At 45.2% G+C, this 14,938-nt stretch overlaps 1 protein-coding gene across 1 annotated transcript; it reads left to right on the top strand.

The window, feature by feature from the left end:
- The first annotated feature begins 902 nt into the window (after window positions 1-902).
- On the top strand, window positions 903-14,549 carry RTCA (RNA 3'-terminal phosphate cyclase). Its single transcript, XM_028732670.2, has 11 exons — window positions 903-1,066; window positions 3,409-3,509; window positions 5,056-5,199; window positions 7,179-7,302; window positions 9,493-9,551; window positions 9,747-9,888; window positions 11,899-12,023; window positions 12,157-12,215; window positions 12,491-12,585; window positions 13,496-13,600; window positions 14,009-14,549. Exons 1-11 carry the CDS (start codon window positions 1,019-1,021, stop codon window positions 14,105-14,107), a joined length of 1,101 nt encoding a protein of 366 aa, XP_028588503.2. The 5' UTR covers window positions 903-1,018; the 3' UTR covers window positions 14,108-14,549.
- The last annotated feature ends 389 nt before the right edge of the window (window positions 14,550-14,938 follow it).

The following is a 14,938-nucleotide window of genomic DNA, read 5'->3' as shown; positions in this document are numbered from 1 at the left end:
TCGGACACGACTAAAGGACAACAAAAATTAGAATCACAGAATTGTAGAGTTGGAAGGAACCACACGGATCATCTGATCTTGCAATGCAAGTAAGGAACAGTGTTTCCGCACTGCCGTATACCCTGTTCAGGGCTGGCCCAAGACATTTTGGCACCCGAGGCGAACCCCTCCCTGCCATGGGGAACAAGGGGTGAATCAAGATCTACATCGGGGAACAAAGATCTGCCTTGGGATCTGCTGCCCCTGTGGATTGTGCCACCCTTCTTGCCTTACCTTCTTGCCTCAAGAGTGGGGTCGGCCGGATCCTATTGCTGCTCAAACTGAATACTGTAAAAGATAGTCGAAGCACACTTAGGAAAGAGTACGCTGCGGTATTTGTTCTAGCATTTTAACCTTTTGCACGCACTGGTTGCAAATTGTTTTTGATCTTCCCGTTTTACCTTTTTGTGTGTGCAAATTTGTTTGTTCACAAGCGGCGTCTGGAATTTTATGGCACATAAATGAAATTACATGAAATTTATAAATGGAATTTATTCTACGGCGTTTTGACAAGCTGCCGTCTGTTTCCAGTGGCAGTTGCGCGGAGCTCATCATTCCAGTCCAAACCCCTTGCAGCACAGGAAACTTTCGCCCCGCGGTGCGGAACTCGAACCCACGACCCTGAGATCAAAAAAGAAAATAAATCCCCTGCGCTCTGGGAAGGATCTTACGCATTTTTCGGTTTCAATAAAAGCAAAAGGCCTGTCGGTAGATAAGAGAAGCCAAATCCCACCAGGGTGGGAGACGCGCTTCGTAAGCCGCTCCGCAGCTCCGCGGAAAGGGCGGCTGCGCTGCTTTCCCTGTGCGCCTGCTCCGCGCTCCTCCAACCCGAGCCCGGCGGAGGCGGCGCTTCAGCCGAGCCTGCGACTTCCCTTCCTCGCTGGCGGCGGCCTGGAGCAAAGGGCGGGTGTGCCGGCGTCTCCTCCTCGCTCAGGTCCGCAGGCTCCGGGGCTCAGATCCTCGACGGCGGCTTCCGATCATGGGCGATCCACAGCCGGTGGAGATCGACGGCGGCATCATGGAAGGGGTGAGCTGGGGATTACCCGCGGGGCCGGCTGCCTTTCTCGGGGTTCATAGCCGCCATGGACCTGAATGAATGGGTTTTTTTTTGGGGGGGGGGGACCGGACCGGCCTCCAGGTAGATCAGAGTTGCATTCTTGGATATTGTGGGGGGAGCGTCTCCCCTTCGATCCCCTGCCGTGGAGCCGCATAACCCCTTGCTTGGTTTCCCCAACGGGAATGCCAAACTGCTTGTGTTTACCTTTCTCCTTACCCCACCCAGGTTACTTATAATAGCTGCAGCCCCGCTCGGTGGGGCTTGCTTCTGAATAGAACTGTAGAGTTGGAAGGGGTCACTAGAGTCATCTAGCCCCCCCACCCTGCAATGCAGGAATCTCAGCGAAAGCAGCTGTGACAGATGGCCATCCAACCTCTGCTAAAAATACGTCCAGGAAAGGAGAGCCCACTACATGGGTAGGCAAACTAAGGCCCCGGGGGCCGGATCTGGCCCAAACGCCTTCTAAATCCAGCCCACGGACGATCCAGGAATCAGCGTGTTTTTACATGAGTAGAATGTGTCCTTTTATTTAATGCATCTCTGAGTTATTTCTGGGGCCTGCCTGGTGTTTTTTACATGAATAGAATGTGTGCTTTTATTTAAAATGCACCTCTGGGTTATTTGTGGGGCCATAGGAATTTGTTCATTCCCCCCACAAAAAATATAGTTTGGGCCCCCACAAGGTCTGAGGGACAATGAACCGGCCCCCTGTTGAAAAATTTGCTGACCCCTGGCCCACCACCTTCCGTTCCACTGTAGAACAGCTTCTTCCTCTCAAGAGAGTTTTTCCTGATGTTTAGTCTCCTTTCTTGTAACTTGAAGTTGCTGGTTCGAGTCCTGCTCTCCAGATCAGGAGAATACTGCCAAATTTTGCCCTTGCTCAGGGTGCCGTATTACCAAAGTCCGCCCCTGGTTAGTAGTCCACCTTGCAGGTGTGCTGCTGCAAGTCGTATTTATGACAAAAATCAGAAAGCGCTTTAAAAGCAAGGTGCAGTCAAAGGAATATAGGCGGCTGCCTTATAAGAAGCCAGACCATTGGCCATGTAGCTCTGAAGTGTTGGCACAGACTGGCAGTAGCGCTTCAGGGTTTCAGGCATGGATCTGTCCTAGGCCTACCCTGAGACCCCAGGGATTCAGCATGCGGTTGTTTGCATACAAAGCAGGTCTTCTGCCACTGACTTACGCAGCAATGAAACTGCTAGCACACTTGCAAAGCTAGACAGTATGGTTTCAAATTGGCCACATGTTGAGATTCCTGCCTTGCAGGGGGTTGGACTAGATGACCCTGGGGAGCCCTTCTGACTCCACAATTCTGTTATTCTATGGCCTTTCCCCGGAGACCTCTGCCTACCCACCTGGGTACCCAGTGGGACTTGTGTCCGCATGCATACAAATAGACTGGGTAACTGCAATATCAGGACAGTACTTAATTTCTGGAAAGAGGAGCAGGCTGCCTGGAAACAGAGTGACGAGGCTGTACCTGCATGACAGTCACTTCTATCTTTTTTTCCTTCAATTTTTTTAACTGATTTTCCAAAATTTAAAAACAAACATAAATCTTAACTGTACTTAATCCAATCTTAGTAACATTGTTAAGTGACTTCCTCGAATCCCCCCTGGCTGAGTTTCAGTGTATATCATTGTAACAGTTTTCCAAAACAAATTTCTCATAAAATTAACTTAATCACTTAACATCTTTCTTTCTTTTCATTTTAACTTTAAACATATTATTCTATAACATCACATATTCAAGTCCTAAGCCTATCGGGTATTTGCAAGTATTTGTATTTAAATTATCTTAGCATATTTAACTAAATAGTCTTTGAATTTCATCCATTCCTCCTGGTACTCCTCCTCCTTCTGGTCGCGGACTCTTCCGGTCAGGTCGGCTAGCTCCGAAAAATCCATCATCTTCATCTGCCATTCCTCCACTGTCGGGACTTCTTGTGTTTTCCAATTCTTGGCTAACAAAATTCTAGCTGCAGTTGTGGCATACAAAAACAATCTAACATCTTTCTTGGGCAATTCCAAACCTGTTATTCCAAGAAGAAAGGCCTATGGTTTCTTAATAAATGTATATTTCAACATTTTTTTCAATTCATTATAAATCTTCTCCCAGAAGTCTTTCACCTTGGGGGGCAGGTCCACCACATATGATAAAAGGTACCCTCTTTCTGGCATACATTTCTGGCATAAATTATCATTATTATGATATATCTTTGCTAATTTTACAGGGGTTATGTACCATCTATACATCATTTTCATAATGTTTGTATCTGTAGCAAGTATTTGATCCTCTCTTTTCCTTTCAGGGTGGCCAGATCCTGCGCGTCACCACAGCTCTGAGCTGCCTCTGCGGTACGCCCTTACATGTGAAAAATATCCGAGCCGGCAGGAGTCAGCCTGGCCTTAGGTAAGTCCAGGAGAACAGTTGTCAAAGCGGTTTGCTTTAGGAGAGGCGTTGGGGAACCTCGTTGCCCCCAACCTGGCAGGCCAACTTTGATAGGACAGCCCACCTGTCAATCACCTGACCCCAATCATCAAGGACCACCCTGCTGAGAGCCTGAGGGTCCTTCTCCTGCCTCTATCTACCTGACCCAGGGTGGGGCCTGACAGGCTTCATAAGGACTGGTGTTACTACCCAGCAGAGAGTACTGCTTTTTCTGTTAAATTGATTTTAAATTGGTTTTTTAAAATGTCCTTTTCAATCATTTTTAAAAGTGATTTAACTGTTTTTAACATACACCCTCTGCTGTTTTAAAATGTGTTTGGGGGGAGGGTTGTTGGGTTGTGGTTGTTTTTGTTTGATTGTGTGCTTCGTGGTTTTGTGTAGTGATTTTATCCTGTGAACTGCCCTGAGGCCAATGGGTATAGGACGGTATATAAATTCAAATAATAATAGATAACACTTGGGGAGATAACCTGTGACTCTTCAGCTATTTATTTTATTTATTGCTAGACTACAACTCCCATCCTCCCTGACCTTTAGCTGCACTGATGGTTGATTGGAATCCACAGTTTGGAAGCCCACAGAGTCCCCAGACCTTTTCTAGGGCAAGATTCTCCCCGACACGCTCGTTTTCTATGTGTAGGAATCTTTTGTTGTTCTTAAGTAAAGGTAAAGGGACCCCTGACCATTAGGCCCAGTCGTGACCGACTCTGGGGTTGCGGCGCTCATCTCGCTTTTTTGGCCGAGGGAGCTGGCGTACAGCTTCCGGGTCATGTGGCCAGCATGACTAAGCCGTTTCTGGTGAACCAGAGCAGCACACGGAAACGCCGTTTACCTTCCCACCGGAGCAGTACCTATTTATCTACTTGCAGTTTGACGTGCTTTTGAACTGCTAGGTGGGCAGGAGCAGGGACTGAGCAATGGGAGCTCACCCTGCCGCGGGGATTTGAACCGCCGACCTTCTGATTAGCAAGTCCTAGGCTCTGTGGTTTAACCCACAGCGCCACCCGCGTTGTTCTTGCTGGGTAGCATTCAGTCATATGAGCCTCTGCTTGCAGCCGGAAATCCCTTAGCCCCCCTGTACAGACTTAGCATCTCTTCTGTGTGCTAGCAGTGATTGAGGTCTCATGTGCACTGTGAATTTAAAGCATTATCGTGCTACTTTGGACAGTCAGGGCTTCTCCCAAAGAATTCTGGGAGCTGTTAGGAGACCCCCCTCACAGAGCTACGATTTCCAGGGTGCTTTAGCAACCAATCCCTCTTTCCAGGGAATTCTGCAGCTGTGATAGCACTGGTTTCCTCTTTCCCTGCAAGATGATTGCTGCTATGACCACTAACTTTCTTGGGCAGGGACAATGGCTGCTCACCCTGAGCTTGCAGGCAAGTTACTGCTTGCACCTCTGGTGTACTGAGAAGTTTGCACCGGACATGCAAAAATCTAGTATTCTTTGCTACGTGAGTGCATACGCAGGCTTTGCTTCTGTTCTAACTCAGTCCTCTTGACTTGAAGGCCTCAGCACCTGTCAGGATTGAAAATGGTTCGCGACCTTTGCAACGGGCAGATGGAAGGTGGAGAAATTGGATCGACCGAAGTCACTTTCGTGCCAGGGAAGATCCAGGGTGGAACCCATGTTGCGGATACCAAAACAGCGGGGTATATCTCTGCGACTTCTTTGGGTGCTGATGTAGCAATTGTCTTTAAGCGTTCAAGAGAAATTGTACATAACAGAATGAAAGAAAATGGATCCAGGATTGACAAGACACCGTACCGGCTTAAAATGCCGATCGGTTGTGTTTTTTCTTGCTGCCTTCCAGGTCAAATTTGACTTTCCTTGTATGCACAAGTTGCTGTGTATAGATGTTACCTTCTGCAGGTCCACACCCTCAGTTGGCGATGTCTTTGCCAGACATAATTGTCCAGTTGGTTTCTCCCTCCTGGAAATCCAGAAGGAAAATGAAATGTACTCAAATGTACCGTACCTGGGGCTCTCTGCCACATGCACCTTGGTTTTTATATTTCGCCAAGTTGCCTCCTTGCACAATCTTTATTAGTAAAGCAGATGTGAAACTGGTGGCAAAAGAAATTCGTGGAAAGGGATGCCATGTTTGAGTTAGATTGAAGCTGTCTTGGGGAAAACTGCATCAAAATGCAGTGTTTCACCAGAAACTTCAAGATACCTCTGGATCTTGAAGTGGATTTAAAAAACAGCAACAGGAGTGCACTGGAGTCATAATAAATAGTAATGTTCATAGCTTTTCTTCGCAAACTCTGAACACTGGGGCTGTCTTTTTGAAGCTTTGTTAACTGGGTCGTTTAGCAAACAGATTTTCTGTGAGCTCGGTGGTGTGTGTGTTTTAAAGTATAACCCTTTTGTAAGGTTGATCTCTGTCACTGGTAGATAGTGTGAGATGTAATCCGTTGGAGCAGTCAAATACAACATTCCTTGTTTCCCTAGAGTGGACACAGACAGGGGGATGTTACTCCAGCCAGTATAACTTCCTGTTACACCTGGTCTGGAGCATCCTCCCCCTACATGTGACCAGGTAGGTGGCCGTGACCCTTGCAGACCCCACAACAGGTCCAGTCACGCAGCCATCTTCCTCTTCTACCCTTTTGCCTTCTTGACGGACGGCCCTGCCAGGAGCACATGGGATGAATCCCCATATGGGATGAATCCACACCTTTTTCTGTAACTGTAACTACAAGCCAAAGCTTTCCTTCAGGGATCATACTGTGAACTGAATGTAAGTAAACTTCTTGTTACTTTTAAGGAAAGACTGTTGTGTCTTTATTCTTTTGAGAGGGATCAAAGGGGACTTACCAGGAATAAATCCAGTCTGGGCATGCCAGACTGGGTTGCTTAGCTAAAGAGATTCAAACGAATCTGCAAACCACCTTCCTGCTGTATAAGGCAGGCATGTTCAAAGTGTGGCCCGGGGGCCTAATCTGGTCTGCCGATCGGTTTAATCTGGCCCCTGTGGCAGGTAATTTCCTGGTGTAAAATCCTAAAAGAAGGTCAAAAACTTCAGTCATAAATTAAAGGTCAACAACTTTGGTCGGCCCTCACGCATGTTCACTTCATCAAATCTGGCCATCATTGAAAAAAGTTTGGACAACCCTGGTATAAGGGGAATGTGATTTGCTATTTGACTCACTAGCGTGAGTGAAGGAAGGATAATATTTAACAACAACAACAACAACAACAACAACAACAACAACAACAACAATTTATTATTTGTACCCCGCCTATCTGGCTGGGTTTCCCCAGCCACTCTGGGCGGCTTCCATCAAAGATTAAAAATACATTAAAATGTCACACATTAAAAAACTTCCCTGAACAGGGCTGCCTTCAGATGTCTTCTAAATGTCAGGTAGTTGTTTATCTCTTTGACATCCGATGGGAGGGCGTTCCACAGGGCAGGCACCACTACCGAGAAGGCCCTCTGCCTGGTTCCCTGTAGCTTTGCTTCTTGCAGTGAGGGAACCGCCGGAAGGCCCTCTCCTATAACCCCTCTACTTTCCACAACATTCCCACAGATAGAAAATTGCATCTGGGAGTTTGGGAATCCCCATTGGCTCCAGTCCCTCCGTAATAAATAACACATTCTGTTTATGTCTCATTCCCGTTGCAGGAGTGTCTGCCTGCTGATGCAAGTTGCAATGCCCTGTGTGCTCTTTGCAGCCTCTCCATCGGAGCTTCGTTTGAAAGGTGGCACCAATGCAGAGATGGCTCCCCAGATTGACTATACGGTGATGGTAAGTTGACCTTTCCATCTTTGCAGCCCAAGTCAGTCCTTTGCTTCATTAGACTTTGGCAACAACGTTACACAAGAAAGCTACATCCGAAATAGATTGCCACCAAACGGTTAAGTGGACCTAAATTCCAGAAAGTGGAGATAAAGCCACAAAAAGTTACTAGTCCTTAGTTTTCCACATCCACCTGCTTTGGCGTTGTGGCATGTTGTTGGCAGGAAGGAGGAAAGAATAAATTTGTTTTTGGTAGCTTCCCTGACAAGACTACTTGAATGGTCTGATGCTGCAGCTAAGATGGCATGGCTCTGAGTAGTCCTTTGTCAGGCAGATGTCAGATTTGTTGTTGTTGTTTAGTCGTTTAGTTGTGTCCGACTCTTCATGACCCCATGGACCAGAGCACGCCAGGCACTCCTGTCTTCCACTGCCTCCCACAGTTTGGTCAAACTCATGCTGGTAGCTTCGAGAACACTGTCCAACCATCTCGTCCTCTGTTGTCCCCTTCTCCTTGTGCCCTCCATCTTTCCCAACATCAGGGTCTTTTCCAGGGAGTCTTCTCTTCTCATGAGGTGGCCAAAGTATTGGAGCCTCAGCTTCAGGATCTGTCCTTCCAGTGAGCACTCAGGGCTGATTTCCTTCGGAATGGAGAGGTTTGATCTCCTTGCAGTCCATGGGACTCTCAAGAGTCTCTTCCAGCATCATAATTCAAAAGCATCAATTCTTCGGTGATCAGCCTTCTTTATGGTCCAGCTGTCACTTCCATACATCACTACTGGGAAAACCACAGCTTTTACTATACGGACCTTTGTTGGCAAGGTGATGTCTCTACTTTTTAAGATGCTGTCTAGGTTTGTCATTGCTAGGTTTGTCAGAGCAATGACAAACCTAGATGTCAGACAGTCCCATATAAAGGCAGATTATTTCTTTTATGTAGGCAGATTTATTTCCTTTAACTATAATAAACGTGTCTTTGTCTTATCACTTGGAAATAATTCTCACTTGTCACAGGTGACTATGTGAATGCTTGTCTACCAGCCTGTTCACTTTTTGAAACCATTCATTCAGGTGCTATAAATTCTTATTTGTTGAAACAAATGGGATTGTAGAAGTAGCACAGTACGCCTGTCTTCAGAATTGTGGTTCCTTCAGAATTTTCATTGCAGTTCATTTCCTTGAAAGGCATGCTTCAGAAGAATGCAACTTCAAACCATGGATTATTTAACTTAACTGGAGTTTGTTTTAAAGCAAGGTATACGTAATGACAAACCAGGATTTGTGGAAACTAAAAGTCAGCACTGCCCATTGACTCAGTTCAGACATAATGTCAAACCATGATTTTTCATTGTGATTTCTCTGTCATGTGCAAGTCTTTTTCTAGTGTGCAGCAAGCCATAGCTTGCTTTGCCTGATTGCAGGAAACTGATTTGCAAAAACTTTATTTTGCCTGCAAGCCACAATCAAACTGTGGTTTCAGATAATAGTTTGTGAATAAACAATGATTTGTGCAAATCAACGTTTTCTGCATTCAGACAAAGTAGAAGCAGCTGCTTTTAATCTACCTCTCCATCACCGTTGCCATGTGCAAATGAAAGGGAAGAGGGATTGTGAGAGTCCAAGACTTGTTTTTACCCTGTGAACTGCCCTGAGATCTCATGATGATAATAATTTGTTATAAATAATAATAAGTAATGAAACATTAATGATTGAATTAAGTCACTACGTTACTAGCAATTTTGTTTGTTTGACTTGTTGCTTTTTACCCAAAGGTTTCCAAGTAAACGTTTAAAAACATAAATACATCATGCCATTAAAAGAATTCATGCAAATTAACTAGTCGTCATTTCTAGCTAGCTATCTTTCTATCGCTATATATGCAGAGCTTTTTTTTCAGCCAGAACTTGCTGGAACTCAGTTCTGGTACCTCTCAGTTGGGCGCCATTGCCATTCTAAGAGATCAAGGGATGTGTTCATGGTGAGTTTCAGCCCCTCTTTTTCCAGAAAAATAGCACTGTATCTGTGTATTATATATGCACAAAACAACCTCCCATAGCAATGACCGAAGTGTGTGCTTTGGCAGCACACAAGTCAAAAACAACAACATTCTTTTGACACTCTGACAGGGTGATAAGAAGGAATATTTTGCTCACTAAAATATGTATGTATCTGTGTTTTTCAGCAAATGTATTTACTCTCCAGGTCTTCAAACCAATGGTTGAGAAGTTTAATTTGACCCTGGACTGCGATATAAAAAGGAGGTAGGTCTCAGGCTCTTCTTTTTGCGACTGTGAGGAGGAGATTGGAAGCTTTTAAATAACTGCAGTTTGACATTGTGTTTGAACCTTGAACTGTGCTTAAATAAGCCAGCCATAAACTCTAGTTTTTATTTGACTTGTTTCTTCGTTGCCATGACAGGAACATTACCTGGCCCATAACCTGCTGTTTCTTGACAGGGGCTACTACCCCAAGGGGGGCGGTGAAGTGATCATACGGATGTCGCCTGTTAAACAGTTGAGCCCAATCGACTTAACCGACCGCGGCACCGTGACCAAGATACACGGAAGAGCCTTCGTAGCTGGAGCTCTGCCAGTCAAAGTGAGCCTGTCCTCATATTTTTAGGGCATGTCATTTTAGGGGGCAAAACTCAAATTTTCGCAAATTTCTTTCCGTGAGGGGGGTCACAAAGCTTTTGGGTGTGAGGCATTCAAATCTGCTCTTTATTTTTTTGGGAATGGACAACTCTCAGCTTGGTAAGTCCAGCTCATTAACTGCTTTTGTAAAACCAAGGTATTTTACTGTTACCTTCTGGAAATGTCAGTTAATGCTAAATAGATTACAGTGGTACCTCGGGTTACATACGCTTCAGGTTACAGACTCCACTAACCCAGAAATAGTACCTCAGGTTAAGAACTTTGCTTCAGGATGAGAACAGAAATCACACGGCGGCAGCAGGATGCCCCATTAGCTAAAGTGGTGCTTCAGGTTAAGAACAGTTTCAGGTTAAGAATGGACCTCCGGAACGAATTAAGTACGTAACCAGAGGTACCACTGTATATATCAATCTTATGTTTTATTACTAACTGCAAGTACAGTGGTACCTTGGAAGTCACACAGAATCCGTTCTGGAAGCCCGTTCGACTTCCAAAATGTTCAGAAACCAAGGCATGGCTTCCGATTGGCTGCAAGAAGCTCCTGCAGCCTATCGGAAGCTGCATTGGACATTCAGATTCCAAATAACGTTCGCAAACCAGAACACTCATTTCTGGGGTTTGCTGAGTCCGGGAGCCAAAACGTTCGACTCGCAAGGCATTCGGTATCCAAGGTACGACTGTACTTGGCAATCGTTTTTAATGATTTCTGTGCAATTCGACACACATTTTACTTGCCAAGCAGAACCAAATTGCATTAATTTAACCAAAACATCTTTGTCAAAATATTATAACTTTGTAGCACCCCTTCTTTTGGTGATCTGTCAGTTGAAAAATTAAATGCACCCTCATGGGGGAAATGCATGTGTTCTGCTGCACATGGTGAATTAAAAAAATGTGCAGCTTCTTTCTTTCCAGCATGTCAGTGAATTTGTAACACATATGTATGCAGGTGCCCACACATATTTTGTTATAGAACCAGAAGGAGAAGGACCATAGTTTTTATGGGGGTGTCTCAGGTGCTATCACTGGCACCTTTGGTTTAAAGAAAGAATGGGGGGCAAGTGATAAGCAAGGCCCCTGCCAGAGACTCTGGGGGAGCTGATGTTGGTGAATCAGCCTGACCTGGAATAATGTATCTTCCAGGGTCTCGTTTTTGTGACATCGGAATAGCACCTCTTTCTAAATATGCAGAGGAACCTAATCCAGGTATAGCCAGCCAATGGGGTGCCCCGCAGACATTATAGGACTCTAACTCCCATCAGCCCCAATGGTCAGGAATGATGGGAGTTGCAGTCCAACAAATTTTGGGAAGGCATTGCATTGGCTACCCCTGAACCTACAATGTATAAAAAGGTAAAGGGACCCCTGACCATTAGGTCCAGTCGTGACCGACTCTGGGGTTGCAGCGCTCCTCTCACTTTATTGGCCGAGGGAGCCGGCGTTTGTCCGCAGACACTTTTTCCGGGTCATGTAGCCAGCATGACTAAGCCGCTTCTGGCCAAACCAGAACAGGGCATGGAAATGACGTTTACCTTCCCGCTGGAGCAGTACCTATTTATCTACTTGCACTTTGATGTGCTTTTGAACTGCTAGGTTGGCAGGAGCTGGGACCGAGCAACGGGAGCTCAGCCCGTCGCAGGGATTCGAACCGCCAACCTTCTGATCGGCAAGTCCTAGGCTCTGTGGTTTAACCCACAGTGCCACCCATGTCCCTCCTACAATGTATAGATGCTGTCTAATAGGCAAGCGTTTACCAAGCAGTAAAATGCTTTGTGTGTAAGAGACACTTTAGCAAGCCAGGTGTTTGTGCGTCAACCTGCCGAGGAGTAAGGAGAATTTTATCACCCGTTTTGTATGATAGAAGCCTTTTCCTACGTAGGAACTTCAGCCTGTGGTGGAAAGCTCTTCTGTCGAGGTTTCAGTTGTTTTGACTTGTTTGATCTCGTCACGTTAGTTAGCAAAAGACATGGCGTCGGCAGCAGTGAGGTGCATCAGAAAGGAAATCCGAGACCTTGACGTCAACATTGAGGCCGTTCGAGAACCAGATAATGAGGCCTTTGGAACCGGAAGTGGAATAATGTGAGTGGGCTCAAATTGCAGGTTTCCGCACGCTCGCTATCCAGAAATTCACTTATCCGCACTTTAAAGCTTTCCAAAGGCTGTTTTCTATGCATAACTGTTCCAACATCTCACCCTGCCCCCTTCTGTTTAGAATTGTTGCAGAGACTTCCACAGGTTGCTTGCTGGCTGGATCATCGCTTGGTAAAAGAGGTGAGGATTTGGGCAAACAGGATTTTTAATTTATTTTTTAAAAAGCTTCCAATGGAAACTAATTTGGCTCTCTGACATGCTTCGTGGTGGTGTCTTATTTTATATTATCCATGTGCTGGGTAATTACGATGTAATAATTACAGTCACTAAAAGGCCACATTCTTGAGCTGCGGTAGCTAACCTTTTTTTTGCACCTAGATCACACAAGCACAAAACACCTGCCACGCATGCCCCACAGGTGTGTTAGGTTCTACCTGTGCTTCTCCTTCACGCAGGTAAAAATGCTGACAAAGTTGGAATCGAAGCCGCCGAGATGTTGCTTGGAAATCTTCGACACGGGGGAGCAGTGGACGATTATCTGCAAGACCAAGTAAGCATTTTGTGTAGAGCTGGGATGGCAAAGCTTTTGCCCTCCTAGCGTGGTTGGACTCAGCTGGTATGACCAATGGCCAGGGCAGAGGGGAATTGTGGTCCAGTAACATCTGCAAGGCCACAAGTTCCCTATGCTTGACACAGAGGTTCCCTCATATAAGCATAGCTGTCAATTTTTCCCTTTTCTTGCGAGGAATCCTATTCGGAATAAGGGAATTTCCCTTAAAAAAAGGGAAATGTTGACAGCTATGCATATAAGGAAACAAGAGTTTCACAAGGGCAGGTTGAGGCACCTCCCAAAACGAGAAGGGCAGATTATCAGGCTTGTCGGTGGTCTTGAAAGGGCTGCACTCTGGCACCTACCTGGGAGTAAGTCCCCTTGTGACACGGGTGGCACTGTGGTCCAAACCATCGAGCCTCTTGCGCTTGCTGATCAGAAGGTTGGTGGTTCGACTCCCCGCAACAGGGTGAGCTCCCGTTGCTCTGTCCCAGCTCCTGCCAACCTAGCAGTTTGAAAGCACACCAGTGCAAGTAGATAAATAGGTAGCACTGCAGCAGGAAGGTAAATGGCATTTCTGTGCGCTCTGGTTTCCATCACGGTGTCCCGTTGTGCCAGAAACGGTTTAGTCATGCTGGCCACATAACCCAGAAAGCTGTCAGTGGACAAACACCAGCTCCCTCAGCCTGAAAGCGAGGTGAGCGCCACAACCCCATAGTCGCCTTTGACTGGACTTAACCGTCCAGGGGTCCTTTACCTTTGCTGACTTCTGCAAAGACATAAATAGGATTTTATTGTGAGTTACGTGGGCAAGGAGTGTTACTTCAACTGGCTTTCTTTAGCTGCCATGGGAGTAAAGCTGCATCACGAATAATGATTTGTGTTTTTTTTCTTCCTGTCTCTTCTCAAGCTAATCATTTTCATGGCTTTAGCAAATGGCCGCTCCAGAGTGAAAACTGGACCAATTACTCTCCATACAAAAACTGCTATACATTTTGCAGAACAGCTGACAAAGGTGAGTGATACATGGTTTTCTTTTTTTTTTTTTAAAGGTCGGTTGATGAGTACACACTTCACAGACTTGCTTTCTCTAGTTACATATTTTCAGTAGTTTATGCTGCTGTTATGGAATAGCCTCCCTCAGGTGGGGGTCTAGCAAAGCCTCCTCAGATCTGTTCATATGACAAGTTTACTCACGCTTTTAACACCTCAAGTTTTAAACTGAACATTGTTTACTATCAGTTTTGTATTATTATTTTTTATTATTATTCTTATTATTATAGTATTTTATTTTCAGAGCCTGATTTTAATAAGCAAGCTCTTGCATGTCATGCAAACAATATACAGGTGGCTACACATGTGCATTTTAAAGACTACGTTAATAAACCCACTTTATGACACTTAAAATTATTTTCATTTGCAGGCTAAATTTACTGTGGCAAAATCAGAAGAGGACGTTTCCCCCAAGGATGCCTACATTATCGAGTGCCAAGGAGTTGGACTGCTAAACACCAATTTGTAGCTGCTGCTGTTTGTTGGAATGGTTTAATTATTATTATTTTGGCTTTGTTTTTGTTTTGCCTTTAAAAATATTGCTGACATCTTCAAGGGAGAAAAGTGTGATTAGTGTTAGGTTTGAATTAATTCTAATAAAGGACAGCCATTTTCGGCTCTCTAGATAATAAAGAGCCTATATGGCTGCTATTAAACACAGCAGATGAGCAGTATAGATCACAGCAGAGCGGGGAAAGCGATAGCTTCAGCTTTTAAAAACGGTCTTCTGTGATTCAGTCATTCTTGTCCCCTGTTGGGAGTTGATCATATGGAATCCATCACGTGCGTTGCAACAAAAATGTCGACAAAAAGTCATTTTCAGCCGTTTCTGTTCACATCTCTTTTTTTATTTCTGTAACCCTTTCTTGGACTTCACTACAGATAAAAATAAAACAGTCTCAACAGATGAAGATATTTGCTACTTATTACCAGTAAAAGGGCAGAGGTTTGCAAATAATACGGCGGGTCATTTTCTGACGGTGGCACCTGTATGACCTGGTTTGCATCATGTCACACTAAGCCACGCCATGGCTGCTAGAATAAGTGTGCAGGTTCCAGAAAGGGAGAATGTAGCTGCGTCACTGCTCCCTGTTCCTTTTACTGCTGCAAGCTTTGACTTAGTGCAGTCGCTCCCAAACTTGAAAACTGCCAAGGGTCTCACTCAGTATACCCGCTTAATGATATTTCTGCCTGTTGTAGCAATTTCAGTGCGCTGTGCTAGACACTGTATGCTTTATGATTGTGTTTTCGTTGCTCCTTTTCTTTCTTACATTGTATTTCTTGTAGCCCAGTTTGCGTT

The sequence above is a fragment of the Podarcis muralis genome, chromosome 5, assembly GCF_964188315.1.
Source record: "Podarcis muralis chromosome 5, rPodMur119.hap1.1, whole genome shotgun sequence".
NCBI classification, from domain to species: Eukaryota; Metazoa; Chordata; class Lepidosauria; order Squamata; family Lacertidae; genus Podarcis; species Podarcis muralis.
The sequence above is the reverse complement of the archived record's forward strand: the minus strand, read 5'-3'. Positions and strand labels throughout refer to the sequence as shown.